The following is a 15,221-nucleotide window of genomic DNA, read 5'->3' as shown; positions in this document are numbered from 1 at the left end:
TTGGCAATTCTATGTTAACTAACTTCAGTTTATAGTTGTTAATGCATTGTCTTTGCGGCCATATTAATACTACTGTAGTAGTCCGTGGCCATTATGCGGCAAGCCGCACCTGTTCCACGAATTTGATTGGTCGGGACGATTTGTCGAATTCCACCAATCCCGTCGGCCCAGTTGTGGGCAGCAGCATTCAATAATGGAGCGCTACCAGAAGCTCGAGAAGGTTGGCGAGGGCACGTATGGCGTGGTGTACAAGGCTAAGGACCGCGTCACGGGCGAAGTGATTGCGCTCAAGAAGATTCGTCTGGAAGCCGAAGACGAAGGCATTCCCAGCACGGCCATCCGTGAGATCTCCCTGCTCAAGGAACTCCAGCATTGCAACATTGTGCGGCTGTACAACATCGTGCACACCGAGCGCAAGCTCACGCTTGTGTTTGAGTACCTCGACCAGGACCTCAAGAAGTACTTGGACGTGTGTGAGAAGGGTCTCGAGAAGCCCATTCTCAAATCCTTTCTCTACCAACTGCTCCGCGGCATTGCGTACTGCCACCAACACCGTGTCTTGCATCGGTACACACTACCGCGCTCTCCCTCATGTTGTTCATCGAGTCATTCCCGCGTTGGTATGTAGAGACCTGAAGCCGCAGAATCTCTTGATCAACCGTGAAGGCGAGCTCAAGCTGGCCGACTTTGGCCTGGCCCGCGCGTTCGGCATCCCCGTGCGCAGTTATACCCACGAAGTGGTGACGCTGTGGTATCGGTCCCCTGACGTCCTCATGGGCTCGCGGTACTATCCATTGTCAATTCCATGTTGATGTTGACGATATACCTTAGAAAATACTCGACGCCTGTGGACATTTGGAGCATCGGGTGTATATTTGCAGAAATGGCCAACGGAGGGCCGCTTTTCGCCGGCACGTCCGAGGCGGACCAGCTGGACCGCATCTTTCGCCTCTTGGGCACCCCCACGCTGGACATTTACCCGGGGCTGGTGGACTTGCCAGAATACAAGGTACTACTGTACGTCGTTTATCGATGGAGACGTTGATCAATACATGCGTAGACGGACTTTCCAGTGTACCCGCCGCCGGCGTCGTTGGCGCACCTGGTGCCGACTCTGGACGCCGACGGGTTGGACCTGATGCAGCAGATGCTCCAGTACGACCCCGCCAAGCGCATCACCGCCGCCGATGCGCTCAAGCATCCGTACTTTGACGACTTGCCCCAGTCGTCTTCCCAAGCCTCTTAAGACGTAATGAGTGTGTATGTGTGTCCTTCTATATAGTCAAATCGATTTTGCTTGAACCTTGGCCATCAGAATGGACATGTGTTTCATTGTATTCTGACCATGTAACATATAGCCACTTGTTGTGGCGGTTGGTCAGATACCATAGTATTCGACTCGAATGTGTATCAATAATAGTAATAATTACAAACAAGATTGTATGTTGTTGGTAATACTACTATTCATAGTAGCTTTGAAACAATACTAGTACTACAGTATTAATAGTACACTACATCATTCATATATGTACTACTTACTATTAAGAGTATATATAATATATACGCCCATAGTTGAAAAATAGTCATTTTTGTCCGTCCCTACGTGGATTTGGTGGTTAATTGCACTTTCAACGTGCATAACGTGGTCGTGCTGTCGGTCAAGGTCGCAATCTCCACGGCGGCATCTTGGATGCGCTCGGCGTCCTGCGCTTGGATTTCGACGGGCACGCGGGTCGTGTAGAGTGGGTCGGCTACCTTTGCATCAAGACTCGCCTTGGTCTTTTCCGCCTTGGCCAACCGCTTCATGAGTCGACTGAGCTCTGCGTCCAGGCGTTCCGACGTGTTGGCCGTCGCGCGCAGTGGCATCCACACTACATACACCATCGAAATGTAAAAATTTGATGTCCACAAAGAGAGGGGGTTGTACCTTGACAAGAGGTCGAAATCGACTGAGACAGGTACGTGCCGTCCGACGGCGCCGCCGACACCAAGTGGACGCCACTTCGGCATTGCGTGCGAATGTCCTAGCGTGGTTGTTGCGACCGTTGAATAAAGTCGGGACTAGTATATATCTATTGTGGATGATTCGGTACTGTACAAATTTCCAGACCCCATCGTCGAATAATCGACGCTATGGGCTTATCCAATTTTGAGAGGATTTGATTGGCTTTTACAGAAAGGAAAGTAGTAGATTCAACCAATCACAACTCACGCGTGATTCAATAATATTGATTTGACAAACCATGCGAATAATTTTGCAAGCTTATCGCGAATTCACAATATATTGTAAGTACGCTTCGAAATTGGAGTATCGGGGTGCTCCATCAAATGAGCAGAACCAAAATCGATACACGACCAATCAAAACCCACAACACGAATCAAGTGGCCAATCAAATTATCCACTCTTCGACAAATGCAACTTCCAATTAGTGTGTGACTTAAATTAGTGTAAAACTGGACCATTTTTACATACAAAAGTCAGTACAACGAATCGATCGATACATTTGGCAAAGAATCTGCCCAAAAGTCAACCAAATTTTAGGGAAAAGGCCAATCCGACGCACCGCCATGTTGCGTTCGAGGAGGGCCGTGAGCGTCGGGTCGGTACAGTGCACGGTCAAGTGTCCAGTGTCCATGCTAACTCGTTGCATTAGCCACGAATCCATTCCAGTATATGGAACCTCGTAAGGAATACACACGTGGGCTAGTGAAAAAATACCTGTCGTCATGGTCTGGCACAAGCGTCTTTCGAGTGTGCTTGAGGGATCGCATGGCGTGCATGACGTCCAACACCGCCTGCATGCATGCACGTCAATCCATATTTGTGTAGAGTTCACGGGGAAAAAGCAGTAGAAACACACAAGCAACTCCAAGTGGTGTACTTGTACGCTCGCTAGCATCGGATTCGCATGTTCGGTACCTGCATGCTTTCTTCAGCATCTACATCCCGCCATGTGGCCACGTCTTGCTTGCACGGGAACGCCGCCAGAGTCAGCGAGTCGCCGCCAGTAGTCGTACCATCGGCGGACCACGTCAAACGTTGCCTATTCTCATCGTGACAACCCCATCATAACACACAACGACATCCTCGTCCTCTTTCATCACGACAAGGTATATATATACCACAGCTCTTCCGTCACGAACGGCATGAACGGATGCAAGAGCCGCACGGACGTGTCCAAACACTGTCGCAGAGTGGCTTGCGCGCTTTCCTGTCGACGGGCCGCGTCGCCTCTATCCGCTGCCGCCACCACCAAATCATCACCATCCCCACCACCACCGTCATCATGCTACACCACCTCAACGACAATCAGTTCAATTTGTATGAAAATCGCGTCAAAATTTGAAGTATTTTGGTCGCATTTTCGTTGCGATTTGCGTTTTACGTACGTTGTTCTTGGCAGTGTACAAGACGGGCTTGGAGAATTCAATGTACACGTCGCACAGGTCTTGCAAGAAGAAGCGCTGGGCAGCGCCGGCGCTTTGTGCCAGTCGAAACGACTCAAATCCCTCGTGCGATTTACTCACGGCGTCCGCCTACTCCATGTTATACAATATGAATACAAAACCCAATGTACATCACTGTACCATGCGACTGAGAATCCAGCGCTCGGCAAGCCCCATGTGCGGACGCAGGTCCTCCAACGTAGACCCCCCCCCATGCCGCCCAGAGTGATGAGGAGCTGGCAGCAGCGGCAACGCATACCGAAATGCGTTCCACATTTTATTGCAAAAGTGCCGCGATGCCACCACCCGCTGCAAATCCATGTTGATTTGGCGTCCTATTTTAGAAAATATCAGAAGAAATCGCCTTGAAAAAATATAAATATATTGATTTCCATCGACCTTGCGCCAAGTACGTGGAGAGCGTGAGCCGCAACGCGTCCGTGCCGCAGCTGGGAATCCCAGACGGAAACTCGCGCTTCAAGTCCTTTTCCGCACGCACGAGCTCCTTCGGGTCGAGGTTGCCTTGCTAAAACAGATATAGAAGAATATGATATTTGTCATCGCTGCAAATATATATATATATATTTGTACGTGGAGGCCTTGGACGAGGGTTGGGAGGTCGATGCCGGCAATCACGTGCAGTGGATCGATGACATTGCCGAGACTCTTCGACATCTTTCGACCGCTTTTGTCACGCACCATGGGATGCAACCATACTTTATCAAACGGCTGGCGTCCACTCAACTACTCACAGCAGACAACCCTGTTCATCAGTACAATACACTAGTCAACCTCAATATCAAGATAGAGATGGCCTACCGCCGTACACAGCATACTCATGCGCGCGACCCAGAAGAACAAGATGTCGGCTCCAGTCTCCATGACGCTCAACGGGTACACGTGTTGGATAGTTTCAGGAACAGTGTCATCGGTCGGCCATTCCTGTCCATATATTCATTTCCATAAACGTGAGCCTTCAGGGATTCGGAAGAAGAATGAGCACCCACCAGCGCCGACAGCGGCAGCAACGCCGAGCTGAACCACGTGTCCAGCACGTCTTGGTCTTGTTCCAGCGTCAGCAGCGGATGGTCGCCGTACGTTTCCAAGGCCAACTGCCGGGCTTCGACTTCGTTGCGAGCTACGACCCACCGCTCGTTCTCCAAGTTATCGTCATTGTCGTCAGAGGCTTGGTGGCCAGCCAAATGCACGCGGTAGGCGGGGATGCGGTGGCCCCACCACAACTGCCGAGACACACACCAGTCCTGGATATTGTCCAAGTAGTGGAACCACGTGTGGTGGTGCGTCGCTGGTTCTAACGCCAAGGCATTGCTTCGAACGGCCTAAGGGTATATATATAGGTAAATACACACCCTATAGGTTGATATATATAGCTAGTTACCTGTGCGGACGCCGCGGCCATGCCGTCGCACTGGACAAACCACTGGGGCATTAAATATGGCTCGACGACGTTCCCTGACCGCGAACAGATGGACACGGACGTCGGATGGTCCAGCTACACATAACGACCAAACCGAGTTATGGCCAAATTAAACGAATATACAAAACATTAAAATATATTATCAAAGAAATGCTAGGACGACTTAACCATGTCGAGATGGTGTTGTTTTAGGTGGGTTCACCTTGCGATATATATATATATATATCAGTATGCTTGCATATCATATTTGAAGACAGTTGGTACCTTTTCCACGTACAGATCGAGCTCTTGCAGTTTGGCGACCATCGCGGCGCGAGCGTCAAACCGATCCAGGCCGTGGAAGGCGGGAACGTTGGGCGTGACCATCTTGGCTAGTTTGTCCATGACGACGACGTGGGGGAGGTTGTGACGCTGCGCACACGCCCAGTCGTTGGCGTCGTGCGCCGGTGTGAGCTTGACGACGCCAGTGCCGAGGGTTGGATCGACCAATTGCGCGTCCAGAACGATGGGCAGCCGCTCGTTTGTGAACGGGTGGACGACATGCTGGCCGTGCAAATGCAAGTACCGCGCGTCATCTGGGTGGATGGCGAGGGCCACGTCCCCCAGAATTGTTTCCGGTCGCGTCGTGTCGACGTGGACAAACTCAGTGTCAGCAACGACCGAGTCGGATCGATCCACCTAAGAACGATGGACGCAATGAAAAAAGGGTTTGATTGGCCAAGATTGTTGTGTTGGAGTTTGTACTTTGTACTTGAACCGATGCATGACACCAAATTCCACTGGCGTGGCGTGGCCAGGAAGCGGCAGCATTGTGCGTTTGGTCAGTGGCACGGCGTCGACTTCAATGTCCGAGATGGCCGTTTGCAGTGTCGGGCACCTATATATATCTTTAGAAGGGCGAAGATGTTGATGGGATGTGAAGAGTCCAACCAGTTGACCATACGCCGATGCCGATACACCAGCCCTTTTGCATGCAGGCGGCAGAATGCATCCACCACGGCCTTCGACCTAATGACAATGACATGATGACACTAGGATGGAGACTTTGTGATGGACTACCGTGCGTCGTCGAGCGTGAAAAACGTGTGGTCCTTGTTCAAGAGAGCGCCCAGTCGCTCCAATTGGTTCAGAATGCGACTACCGTAGGTAGCGTTCCAACCATGCACGTGGTCTACTCAATCCCGCCATTGGGAATGATCGTATCGAGTTCGATGTGAATAATGTACCTAGAAATGCACTGCGGCCGACATCGTGTCGCGTGAGCTTGTGTTCCTTCCACAGCTGCTTCTCCACGACGCTTTGCGTGGCGATGCCGGCGTGGTCCAGGCCTGGGATCCACAGCACTTCATGACCACACATACGATGATACCGAGCTAGCGCATCTTGGATCGTCACGGTCAGCGCATGGCCTATATGCAGAGCGCCGGTGATGTTGGGCGGTGGCAGAAGCATCGTGAAGCGCGGGGCGTCGGGGTTGGCTTTCTTGGCGTCGACGAGTTTGCTTTCCCAAAACGCCTGCCATCCGTCCTCGACAGCAAGTGGATCGTACGTGGAGGACATGGGATCAACATGCACCCGCTGCTTGATGTGGTCGGGCAGGGAAGTCAAACTTCGGGACACCCGCACGAACGGACGGCCCTTGGACGCTTGCCATGCTCGCATCAACATGTTAGCCAAGCAATCGGATGAGCGAATAATCGTGCGATGCCATTGGACCAGGATTAGCCAATCAATCGACAGGATTGTCGGCTAGGTATAAAGGTCGTCGTCGGAAGGATCGAAGTAGGGCACCGCCGTGTGTGGCTTCATGCTGTATAGTACCTGTGGTGTAAGACCGAACAACACATTGTTGAGCGTACGCTCAGCTGATTGCGATTTGCTTCGTCAACTTGCCGCGGATCAGTAGTTATCATGCCAGCATGGCATTGTGCGTGGCGTTTCAGAGCCGTTTCACGCAAGATCGACGGCCTCAAGAAGTCAACGCCAGCACGATGGAACCGGAACAACACGGTGGGTTCAACGTGATAGCAGCCCCTGACAAGAAGACCCGGGAGCACCAAGCCATGGAGTTGTACCAAAAGGCACGTAACCTCCCTTCGTATGTATCTCGTGTCATGCGCATGAGTTAGGGCATCGAAATGGCCCATGGGGCCACTTGCACCGACGACCACGTCCGCGCGATCGAATTCTTCAGCATGGCGATGTCTATACGACCCAACCACGCCCGCTACTTTCTCGCTCGGTACTACTACAGTACTATTGTCAAAAGTTGAGCAAAACCACTTCTCTATCTAGCGGCAACAGTTTGCGGGCGATCAACGAGCACGAAAGCGCCATCCACGATTTCGACATGGCCATTGACCTTGACAGCACTTGCGCATCGTACTATGCTACTCGCGGCACGTGCCATCGCAAGGTACCATGTACTTATGAAAAGTAGGTTACCAACCAGAACGTAGCTGGGGATGCCTGCAGACGCCCTGGTGGATTTTACGCTTGCCATTGAATTGGACGTGAAAAAGGTATGATTTAAGTAGATCTGTGGATGGTTCGATGTTAACCTACTAGTTGTACACAGGGCAGCCATTACTTTAATCGAGCGCTTGTGCTCTACGACGCTGGGTATTATGCGGATGCGATCGTGGATTTCACCAAATCCCTCGAAGATGCGTCATCCACAAGTACAGGTACCGCCGCGGCGGGTCGAATTGAGTTCCGCGCTTTACATAGCCGCAGCAACTGCCACCGCCGCATGGGAAACCTCCGTACGTTGGCTACAGCTTGGCTTCATATACTGTATACGTGGGATGAAACAAATGATATGGACCGAATCGACAGCTAAATATGATATGGACCGGATCAATAGAATCATGTGTGGACGATATGCTCCAAGCGATCCAGTTGGAGCCACGCAATCCCGTGGGCTACAATGCATTGGCACAATGTTACATGGAGGTAATACAAGATGACTCAAATATATACATATTTAAAGATATAATGTGGACATCAGTTTGGAGACATTGACAGCGCCATCAAGCAGTTCACAGCCGCCGTGAACCTCCAAGATACCATCCCCGCGTACTTGAACAACCGTGGCCAAGCTCTCTTCCGCAAGGTTTGATTGTAACTAGCTACTAACGAACTCCTGATCATCGTGTTCTTAGGGCCACGAGTCGTTTCGAGCAGCGCTGATCGACTTCAACGCGGCCGTAAAGCTGGACGGGAAGGACGCCCAGGCGTACTATAACCGGGGCCTCGCTCGGTTGGCGATTGCTTTTCTGGACATTGAGAAGCGCGACGACGTGGAATTCGCCGCCGCCGCCAAGGAACTCGCGGTGGACGTGGGCGATTCCGACGACGAAGCCAAACCCACGTCTCCGAGTTCACGGTACGTACAGTACCTCGTTCAAATAACCTTGTTCGGGTCCATACTAGTAGTCATGTGTTAGGGCGTTCAAGGCGGCTCCGTCAAAGCCACCAACACTCGTATCCCAACCAATCCCACCGTCCAAGGACAAATCGGATGGCGGAGACGACCACGAGTACAACGCAGACAATTCGTCCACGACCACCGGCATCATGAGCATCGACGAGCAGCTGGACGCCGCCATCGCCGACTTGGACATGGCGTGCTCCCTCGAGCCTGCCAACACACGATATCTGTACGGCAAAGCCATGGTCGTGCACCTGACCCACCGCCACGACGAGCAGGACGGAGCCACCGACACCCTCGCGGTGCTGCAGGCCGCGCTAGACGTGGACCCGCACCATGTATAAAACCTATATATATATATATTGAAGAGGACGTGCTGGATGCATAGGTCGCCTCGCGGTATCATCGTGGGTTGCTGTATCATCAGCAAAAGGACTACGAACGAGCCATCGAAGAACTCACGGCGGTGATCGCGCAAGTCCCCAATGAATCGCGGTTCCTGGAAGCCCGGGGTTTGGTGTTTCAGGACATTCACCTCCACGATTTGGCTATTGAGGTGTGCACCTTTAACGTTCATTTTGAATCGACAAATGTTTGAAGCATCGTCGCGAAGGACTTTACACGGGCGCTGGCAGCCCATCCGTCGCCGCCCCCGCCATACTATCTGTACCATCGAGGTGAAAGCCTCCTCCGGCTGAACCAGTTCCAACAGGCCGTGGACGACTTGACTGCCGCCATGGCTCTTGGCGGGGAGACTGCCGCCGTCCTGAACGCAAGAGGCCTTGCCCACAAGGCACTCGGTATGTACGATGCCGCCATTGCCGACTTTACGGTAAAGTGAATATTCACTGTACCGACGGACTAACACGTCTGTAGCATTGCATTGACGTGAACAAACGCACGGCTGTGTTTCGACTGCATCGCGCGCAGTGCTACATGGACACAACCCAGTTTGAGGCCGCTCATGGCGATTTGAAGGTGGCCCTTCGACTGGCCCCCAATGACCCCAGGTACAGTAAGTACATGGTCTAACTAGTAGTAAGTATACTACGTAGTAAGAGGCAACAACGTGTAACGGTAGTTAACGTTGTGGGAGTAGATTGCTGTACTTTGCAGGGCTGGCACTGTTTCAACTGAAATCGTACCACGAGTCGTTGGCAAAGTTGACGTTGGCTCTGAAATATACTCCTCCAGAGTCGTACCTGTGTGACCTGTACGTACTAGTATGTTGATTCATATAGTAGAATTCAAATCAATATGTAGGTACTATCATATTGGATTGGGTCACGCGAATGTGAATGCGCACATGCTCGCCGTGGAAGCCTTCACGTGGGCAATTGATCGGGTACGCCTTGCAACAAGAATTAGAGTCTCGAGTGACTTGGATTACGGTCGATAGACTACACAGCGGCAAGACAAAATCAAATACTTGCACGAACGAGCCAAAGCCCTTCAAATGGAAGCGTACTACAACGAGGTACGCCAGTTGACTCGTTTGGGATAACCTCGGCATACATTGATATATGGGCTACAGGCAATTGCCGACTTTACCCAAGTTATATTGCACAACCCGACCAACGCCCACGCGCATTTCCGGCGCGCGTTCGCGTACAAAGGCGTGGGGCTCCTCCAGGAATCCGCCGCGGACATTGAAACCGCCAAGTTGCTAGACCCGACGAACCCTCGACTCATGGTCAACTACAAGACCCTCCACGACACTGAATGCATCATCCTTTGCGCTCCAGGGCACGAAGTCGAGTACTAACGCTGCCACGTCATGTCGTTCGTCCAGTTCGAAAGGGCGTGAGCCAATCACCGGCCGCGCAGCTTGGTCCGGATGGGGCAAAGCATCGTACAGCCAATCAGATTCGTACTCATAAAATAGAAAGGAGAGGCCGGATATTTATCCGGTCAACGTAAAAATCTAGAAGGACGGACCGTTGAGAGATCGGGCAGTTAGAGCGTCGGGATTGGCTGTTTGGAAAATGGGGGCGTATGATTGGCTGAAACGTCGAAGCTTCTCGAAACCAGACAGGCCGTCTAGCGACGCAATGGATGGAAGCTCACTTTTCAATTTTGTTCAGAAGGCACAACCAGCAGCATCATGTCGACCACCGAAGGCGCCGAAACGTTTGCGTTTTCCGCCGACATCAGCCAGTTGTTGAGCTTGATCATCAACACGTTTTACTCGAACAAGGACATCTTCTTGCGCGAGTTGATCTCGAACGCGTCCGATGCGTTGGACAAGATCCGGTACCAGTCGTTGACCGACGCGTCCGTGTTGGACAGCGACAAGGACTTGGAAATCAAGATCATCCCTGACAAGGCCAACGGCACGTTGACCCTCCAAGATTCGGGCATTGGTATGACCAAGACCGACTTGGTGAACAACTTGGGTACGATCGCCAAGTCTGGCACGAAGGCGTTCATGGAAGCGTTGGCCGCCGGTGCCGACATTTCCATGATTGGTCAATTCGGTGTGGGTTTCTACTCTGCGTACTTGGTTGCCGACCGTGTGACGGTGCACTCGAAGCACAACGACGACGAACAACACGTGTGGGAATCCGCTGCCGGCGGTTCGTTCACTGTGTCTGCCGACTCGTCCGAGCCCATCAAGCGCGGTACCCGCATCGTGTTGAAGTTGAAGGAAGACATGTTGGAGTACTTGGAAGAACGCAAGTTGAAGGACTTGGTGAAGAAGCACTCTGAGTTCATCTCGTTCCCCATCAAGTTGTACGTGGAGAAGACGACCGAGAAGGAAGTCACGGACGACGAAGACGAAGAAGAGGAAGAGAAGGAGGGCGAAGACGACAAGCCTAAGGTGGAAGAAATCACGGAAGGTGATGACGACAAGAAGAAGAAGACGAAGAAGATCAAGGAAGTGTCGCACGACTGGAACCACTTGAACGGCCAACGCCCTATCTGGATGCGCAAGCCCGAAGACGTGACCCACGAGGAGTACGCGGCGTTCTACAAGTCGTTGACGAACGACTGGGAAGAGCATGCTGCCGTGAAGCACTTTGAAGTGGAAGGCCAACTGGAGTTCAAGGCGTGTTTGTTCGTGCCCAAGCGCGCGCCTTTCGACATGTTCGAAGGCGGTGCCAAGAAGAAGGTGAACAACATCAAGCTGTATGTGCGCCGCGTGTTCATCATGGACAACTGCGAGGAGTTGATGCCTGAATACTTGAGCTTCGTCAAGGGCGTGGTCGACTCGGAAGACTTGCCGTTGAACATTTCGCGCGAAACGTTGCAGCAAAACAAGATCTTGCGCGTGATCAAGAAGAACTTGGTGAAGAAGTGCTTGGACATGTTCAACGAGTTGGTGGAAGACGCCGAGAAGTACAAGAAGTTCTACGAAGCGTTCTCGAAGAACTTGAAGTTGGGGATCCACGAAGACACGACCAACCGCACCAAGATCGCCAAGCTCTTGCGCTACCACTCGACCAAGTCTGGCGAAGACTTGACGTCGTTCGACGACTACATCTCGCGCATGCCCGAGTCGCAACCCGGTATCTACTACGTGACGGGCGAGTCGAAGAAGGCGGTGGAGAACTCTCCGTTCATTGAGAAGTTGAAGAAGAAGGGTTACGAAGTGTTGTTCATGGTGGACCCCATCGACGAATACGCTGTCCAGCAGTTGAAGGACTACGAGGGCAAGAAGTTGATCTGCGCCACGAAGGAAGGCATGGACTTGAAGGAAACGGACGACGAGAAGAAGACGTTCGAAGAAGCCAAGGCCGCGACGGAAGGCCTGTGCAAGTTGATGAAGGAAGTGTTGGACGACAAGGTGGAGAAGGTGCAAATCTCGAGCCGCATCGTCGAATCTCCGTGCGTGTTGGTGACTGGCGAGTACGGCTGGTCGGCCAACATGGAGCGCATCATGAAGGCGCAAGCGCTGCGCGACAGCAGCACGTCGTCGTACATGAGCTCGAAGAAGACGATGGAGATCAACCCGTTGCACCCGATCATCAAGTCTCTGCGCGAAAAGTCGGACGTGGATAAGAGCGACAAGACGGTCAAGGACTTGATCTGGTTGTTGTACGACACGTCGTTGTTGACGTCTGGCTTCTCGTTGGACGAACCCACGACGTTTGCCGGCCGCATCCATCGCTTGATCAAGTTGGGGTTGAGCATCGACGACGATGACATTGCCGAAGAAAACTTGGACGACTTGCCTCCTCTTGAAGGCGACGAAGGCTTGGAGGAATCCACCATGGAAGAAGTCGATTAAATAATTGAATGAACTCTCGTATCTATAGCACTTTGGACAGTCTGTAGTATTAATACTTCGTAAGTTTACTGGCGGATAAGCCAAAATAGGATCACAAGTACTAGTACTCATAGTCGTTCGAAATTCTCTGTACTGAATTATTAATTAGTGCTACTACAGTATTATACTTCGAAGTAGCACATTTTATATTAACGTTACAGAGGTAGTATTCGGCAGCGTTGAATCACGAGGACCGATGATACTGATAAGTCGTTGATTGAAAATCCTACATAACGTTAAGCCAAATCACTGTGTCTTTCGCACCGTTGGGGGATTTCGTACAGGCCCAAACTCACTTTCTGTCGTTGTTTTTCCTGTTTGGGGAAGTCCATGCCAAAATATATCATGGCGAATACGCGTTTCCGAGATGACGTTTCTATAAGTGGAGGCCTTCCAAAACCTGGACAAGTCAACTTGCGAAGTGTCGGCAGTAGCACCTGCTTCTTGTCGTCTAAAATCGCCAGCGACGTCATGTATGCGTATACGCCTTGTCGACCAACATCAAAGCCCCCTTGCGGCCTCATTCCAATACTAGTATATCAGCCTAACTCTCCGAGCTCACCATCATACATTTCGCAGGAGCACGCCCAAAGCACACCCTTGTGGTTCGTCACTCCACTCCGGTGTGTACTGGTAGGTCCTCGACGGGAGAACTTTACCCATGTGAAGCACGGCTGTGGTAAGTCATTTCCATATCGAGGGTAGCGGCACACAGAACGCATCGAACGCTGTACACATGCCCCTCCCGCGCGACCTCCTACTTGTACTGAACCCTAGGCTCTGTGTATTGTAAATGATTTCAGGTTAGCTAGGCGTTGATCTTATGGGTTGCGCATGCCTAGAGTTAGTAGTGATGACTGCACGACTCCTTCGGGAAGGAGAAGATCACACCGACGCACAACGTTGAAACACATAGCATTGTCGGTCGGTTTGACCTTTACCGGTGCGCCATTAGCGTGGCAGTCTATATTTCCAAGCCGCCGACTTACGACTGACTTGCGTAGATACATAGTTTCTCATGCGCTATATCTACTCTACGTCGTTTCGCCACTCGCCGCCTGAACTACTAGTATGTATGATGGTGAGCTCGGAGAGTTAGGCTGATATACTAGTATTGGAATGAGGCCGCAAGGGGGCTTTGATGTTGGTCGACAAGGCGTATACGCATACATGACGTCGCTGGCGATTTTAGACGACAAGAAGCAGGTGCTACTGCCGACACTTCGCAAGTTGACTTGTCCAGGTTTTGGAAGGCCTCCACTTATAGAAACGTCATCTCGGAAACGCGTATTCGCCATGATATATTTTGGCATGGACTTCCCCAAACAGGAAAAACAACGACAGAAAGTGAGTTTGGGCCTGTACGAAATCCCCCAACGGTGCGAAAGACACAGTGATTTGGCTTAACGTTATGTAGGATTTTCAATCAACGACTTATCAGTATCATCGGTCCTCGTGATTCAACGCTGCCGAATACTACCTCTGTAACGTTAATATAAAATGTGCTACTTCGAAGTATAATACTGTAGTAGCACTAATTAATAATTCAGTACAGAGAATTTCGAACGACTATGAGTACTAGTACTTGTGATCCTATTTTGGCTTATCCGCCAGTAAACTTACGAAGTATTAATACTACAGACTGTCCAAAGTGCTATAGATACGAGAGTTCATTCAATTATTTAATCGACTTCTTCCATGGTGGATTCCTCCAAGCCTTCGTCGCCTTCAAGAGGAGGCAAGTCGTCCAAGTTTTCTTCGGCAATGTCATCGTCGTCGATGCTCAACCCCAACTTGATCAAGCGATGGATGCGGCCGGCAAACGTCGTGGGTTCGTCCAACGAGAAGCCAGACGTCAACAACGACGTGTCGTACAACAACCAGATCAAGTCCTTGACCGTCTTGTCGCTCTTATCCACGTCCGACTTTTCGCGCAGAGACTTGATGATCGGGTGCAACGGGTTGATCTCCATCGTCTTCTTCGAGCTCATGTACGACGACGTGCTGCTGTCGCGCAGCGCTTGCGCCTTCATGATGCGCTCCATGTTGGCCGACCAGCCGTACTCGCCAGTCACCAACACGCACGGAGATTCGACGATGCGGCTCGAGATTTGCACCTTCTCCACCTTGTCGTCCAACACTTCCTTCATCAACTTGCACAGGCCTTCCGTCGCGGCCTTGGCTTCTTCGAACGTCTTCTTCTCGTCGTCCGTTTCCTTCAAGTCCATGCCTTCCTTCGTGGCGCAGATCAACTTCTTGCCCTCGTAGTCCTTCAACTGCTGGACAGCGTATTCGTCGATGGGGTCCACCATGAACAACACTTCGTAACCCTTCTTCTTCAACTTCTCAATGAACGGAGAGTTCTCCACCGCCTTCTTCGACTCGCCCGTCACGTAGTAGATACCGGGTTGCGACTCGGGCATGCGCGAGATGTAGTCGTCGAACGACGTCAAGTCTTCGCCAGACTTGGTCGAGTGGTAGCGCAAGAGCTTGGCGATCTTGGTGCGGTTGGTCGTGTCTTCGTGGATCCCCAACTTCAAGTTCTTCGAGAACGCTTCGTAGAACTTCTTGTACTTCTCGGCGTCTTCCACCAACTCGTTGAACATGTCCAAGCACTTCTTCACCAAGTTCTT

General features: G+C 51.5%; 5 protein-coding genes across 9 annotated transcripts; 3 read left to right on the top strand and 2 right to left on the bottom strand.

Moving 5' to 3' along the window:
- The first annotated feature begins 180 nt into the window (after positions 1–180).
- On the top strand, positions 181–1,430 carry H257_02473 (CMGC/CDK protein kinase). Its single transcript, XM_009826137.1, has 4 exons — positions 181–567; positions 629–784; positions 832–1,009; positions 1,061–1,430. Exons 1-4 carry the CDS (start codon positions 194–196, stop codon positions 1,244–1,246), a joined length of 894 nt encoding a protein of 297 aa, XP_009824439.1. The 5' UTR covers positions 181–193; the 3' UTR covers positions 1,247–1,430.
- An 87-nt stretch (positions 1,431–1,517) lies between these two features.
- Positions 1,518–6,553, bottom strand: H257_02472 (valine-tRNA ligase; the record flags this gene model as incomplete). Its single annotated transcript, XM_009826136.1, has 18 exons — positions 1,518–1,871; positions 1,928–2,024; positions 2,565–2,637; positions 2,720–2,796; positions 2,921–3,044; positions 3,124–3,290; positions 3,391–3,537; positions 3,589–3,782; positions 3,847–3,973; positions 4,039–4,191; positions 4,267–4,389; positions 4,455–4,787; positions 4,847–4,960; positions 5,150–5,563; positions 5,630–5,762; positions 5,816–5,893; positions 5,945–6,056; positions 6,112–6,553. The coding sequence occupies 18 exons, from the start codon at positions 6,551–6,553 to the stop codon at positions 1,600–1,602; spliced, it is 3,180 nt and encodes a 1,059-aa protein (XP_009824438.1). The 3' UTR covers positions 1,518–1,599.
- Positions 6,554–6,721: 168 nt separating this feature from the next.
- H257_02471 (hypothetical protein) lies at positions 6,722–10,260 on the top strand. Of its 5 annotated transcripts, XM_009826131.1 has the most exons (16): positions 6,722–6,966; positions 7,015–7,127; positions 7,181–7,301; positions 7,345–7,407; positions 7,464–7,650; positions 7,752–7,840; positions 7,896–8,000; positions 8,050–8,273; positions 8,335–8,656; positions 8,707–8,874; positions 8,932–9,150; positions 9,195–9,328; positions 9,418–9,531; positions 9,582–9,663; positions 9,718–9,795; positions 9,853–10,260. In XM_009826131.1, exons 1-16 carry the CDS (start codon positions 6,805–6,807, stop codon positions 10,081–10,083), a joined length of 2,412 nt encoding a protein of 803 aa, XP_009824433.1. In that variant the 5' UTR covers positions 6,722–6,804; the 3' UTR covers positions 10,084–10,260. The 5 variants fall into 5 exon arrangements, with proteins under 5 accessions (XP_009824433.1, XP_009824437.1, XP_009824436.1 ...); XM_009826135.1 differs by having other exon boundaries at positions 9,718–10,260; XM_009826134.1 differs by having other exon boundaries at positions 9,582–9,795.
- Positions 10,261–10,422: 162 nt separating this feature from the next.
- Positions 10,423–12,549, top strand: H257_02470 (hsp82-like protein; the record flags this gene model as incomplete). Its single annotated transcript, XM_009826130.1, has 1 exon — positions 10,423–12,549. The coding sequence occupies one exon, from the start codon at positions 10,423–10,425 to the stop codon at positions 12,547–12,549; it is 2,127 nt and encodes a 708-aa protein (XP_009824432.1).
- Positions 12,550–14,270: 1,721 nt separating this feature from the next.
- Positions 14,271–15,194, bottom strand: H257_02469 (hsp83-like protein; the record flags this gene model as incomplete). Its single annotated transcript, XM_009826129.1, has 1 exon — positions 14,271–15,194. The coding sequence occupies one exon, from the start codon at positions 15,192–15,194 to the stop codon at positions 14,271–14,273; it is 924 nt and encodes a 307-aa protein (XP_009824431.1).
- Between the last annotated feature and the right edge of the window lie 27 nt (positions 15,195–15,221).

The sequence above is a fragment of the Aphanomyces astaci genome, assembly GCF_000520075.1.
Source record: "Aphanomyces astaci strain APO3 unplaced genomic scaffold supercont1.4, whole genome shotgun sequence".
Classification (NCBI taxonomy): domain Eukaryota; phylum Oomycota; class Saprolegniomycetes; order Saprolegniales; family Verrucalvaceae; genus Aphanomyces; species Aphanomyces astaci.
The sequence above is the reverse complement of the archived record's forward strand: the minus strand, read 5'-3'. Positions and strand labels throughout refer to the sequence as shown.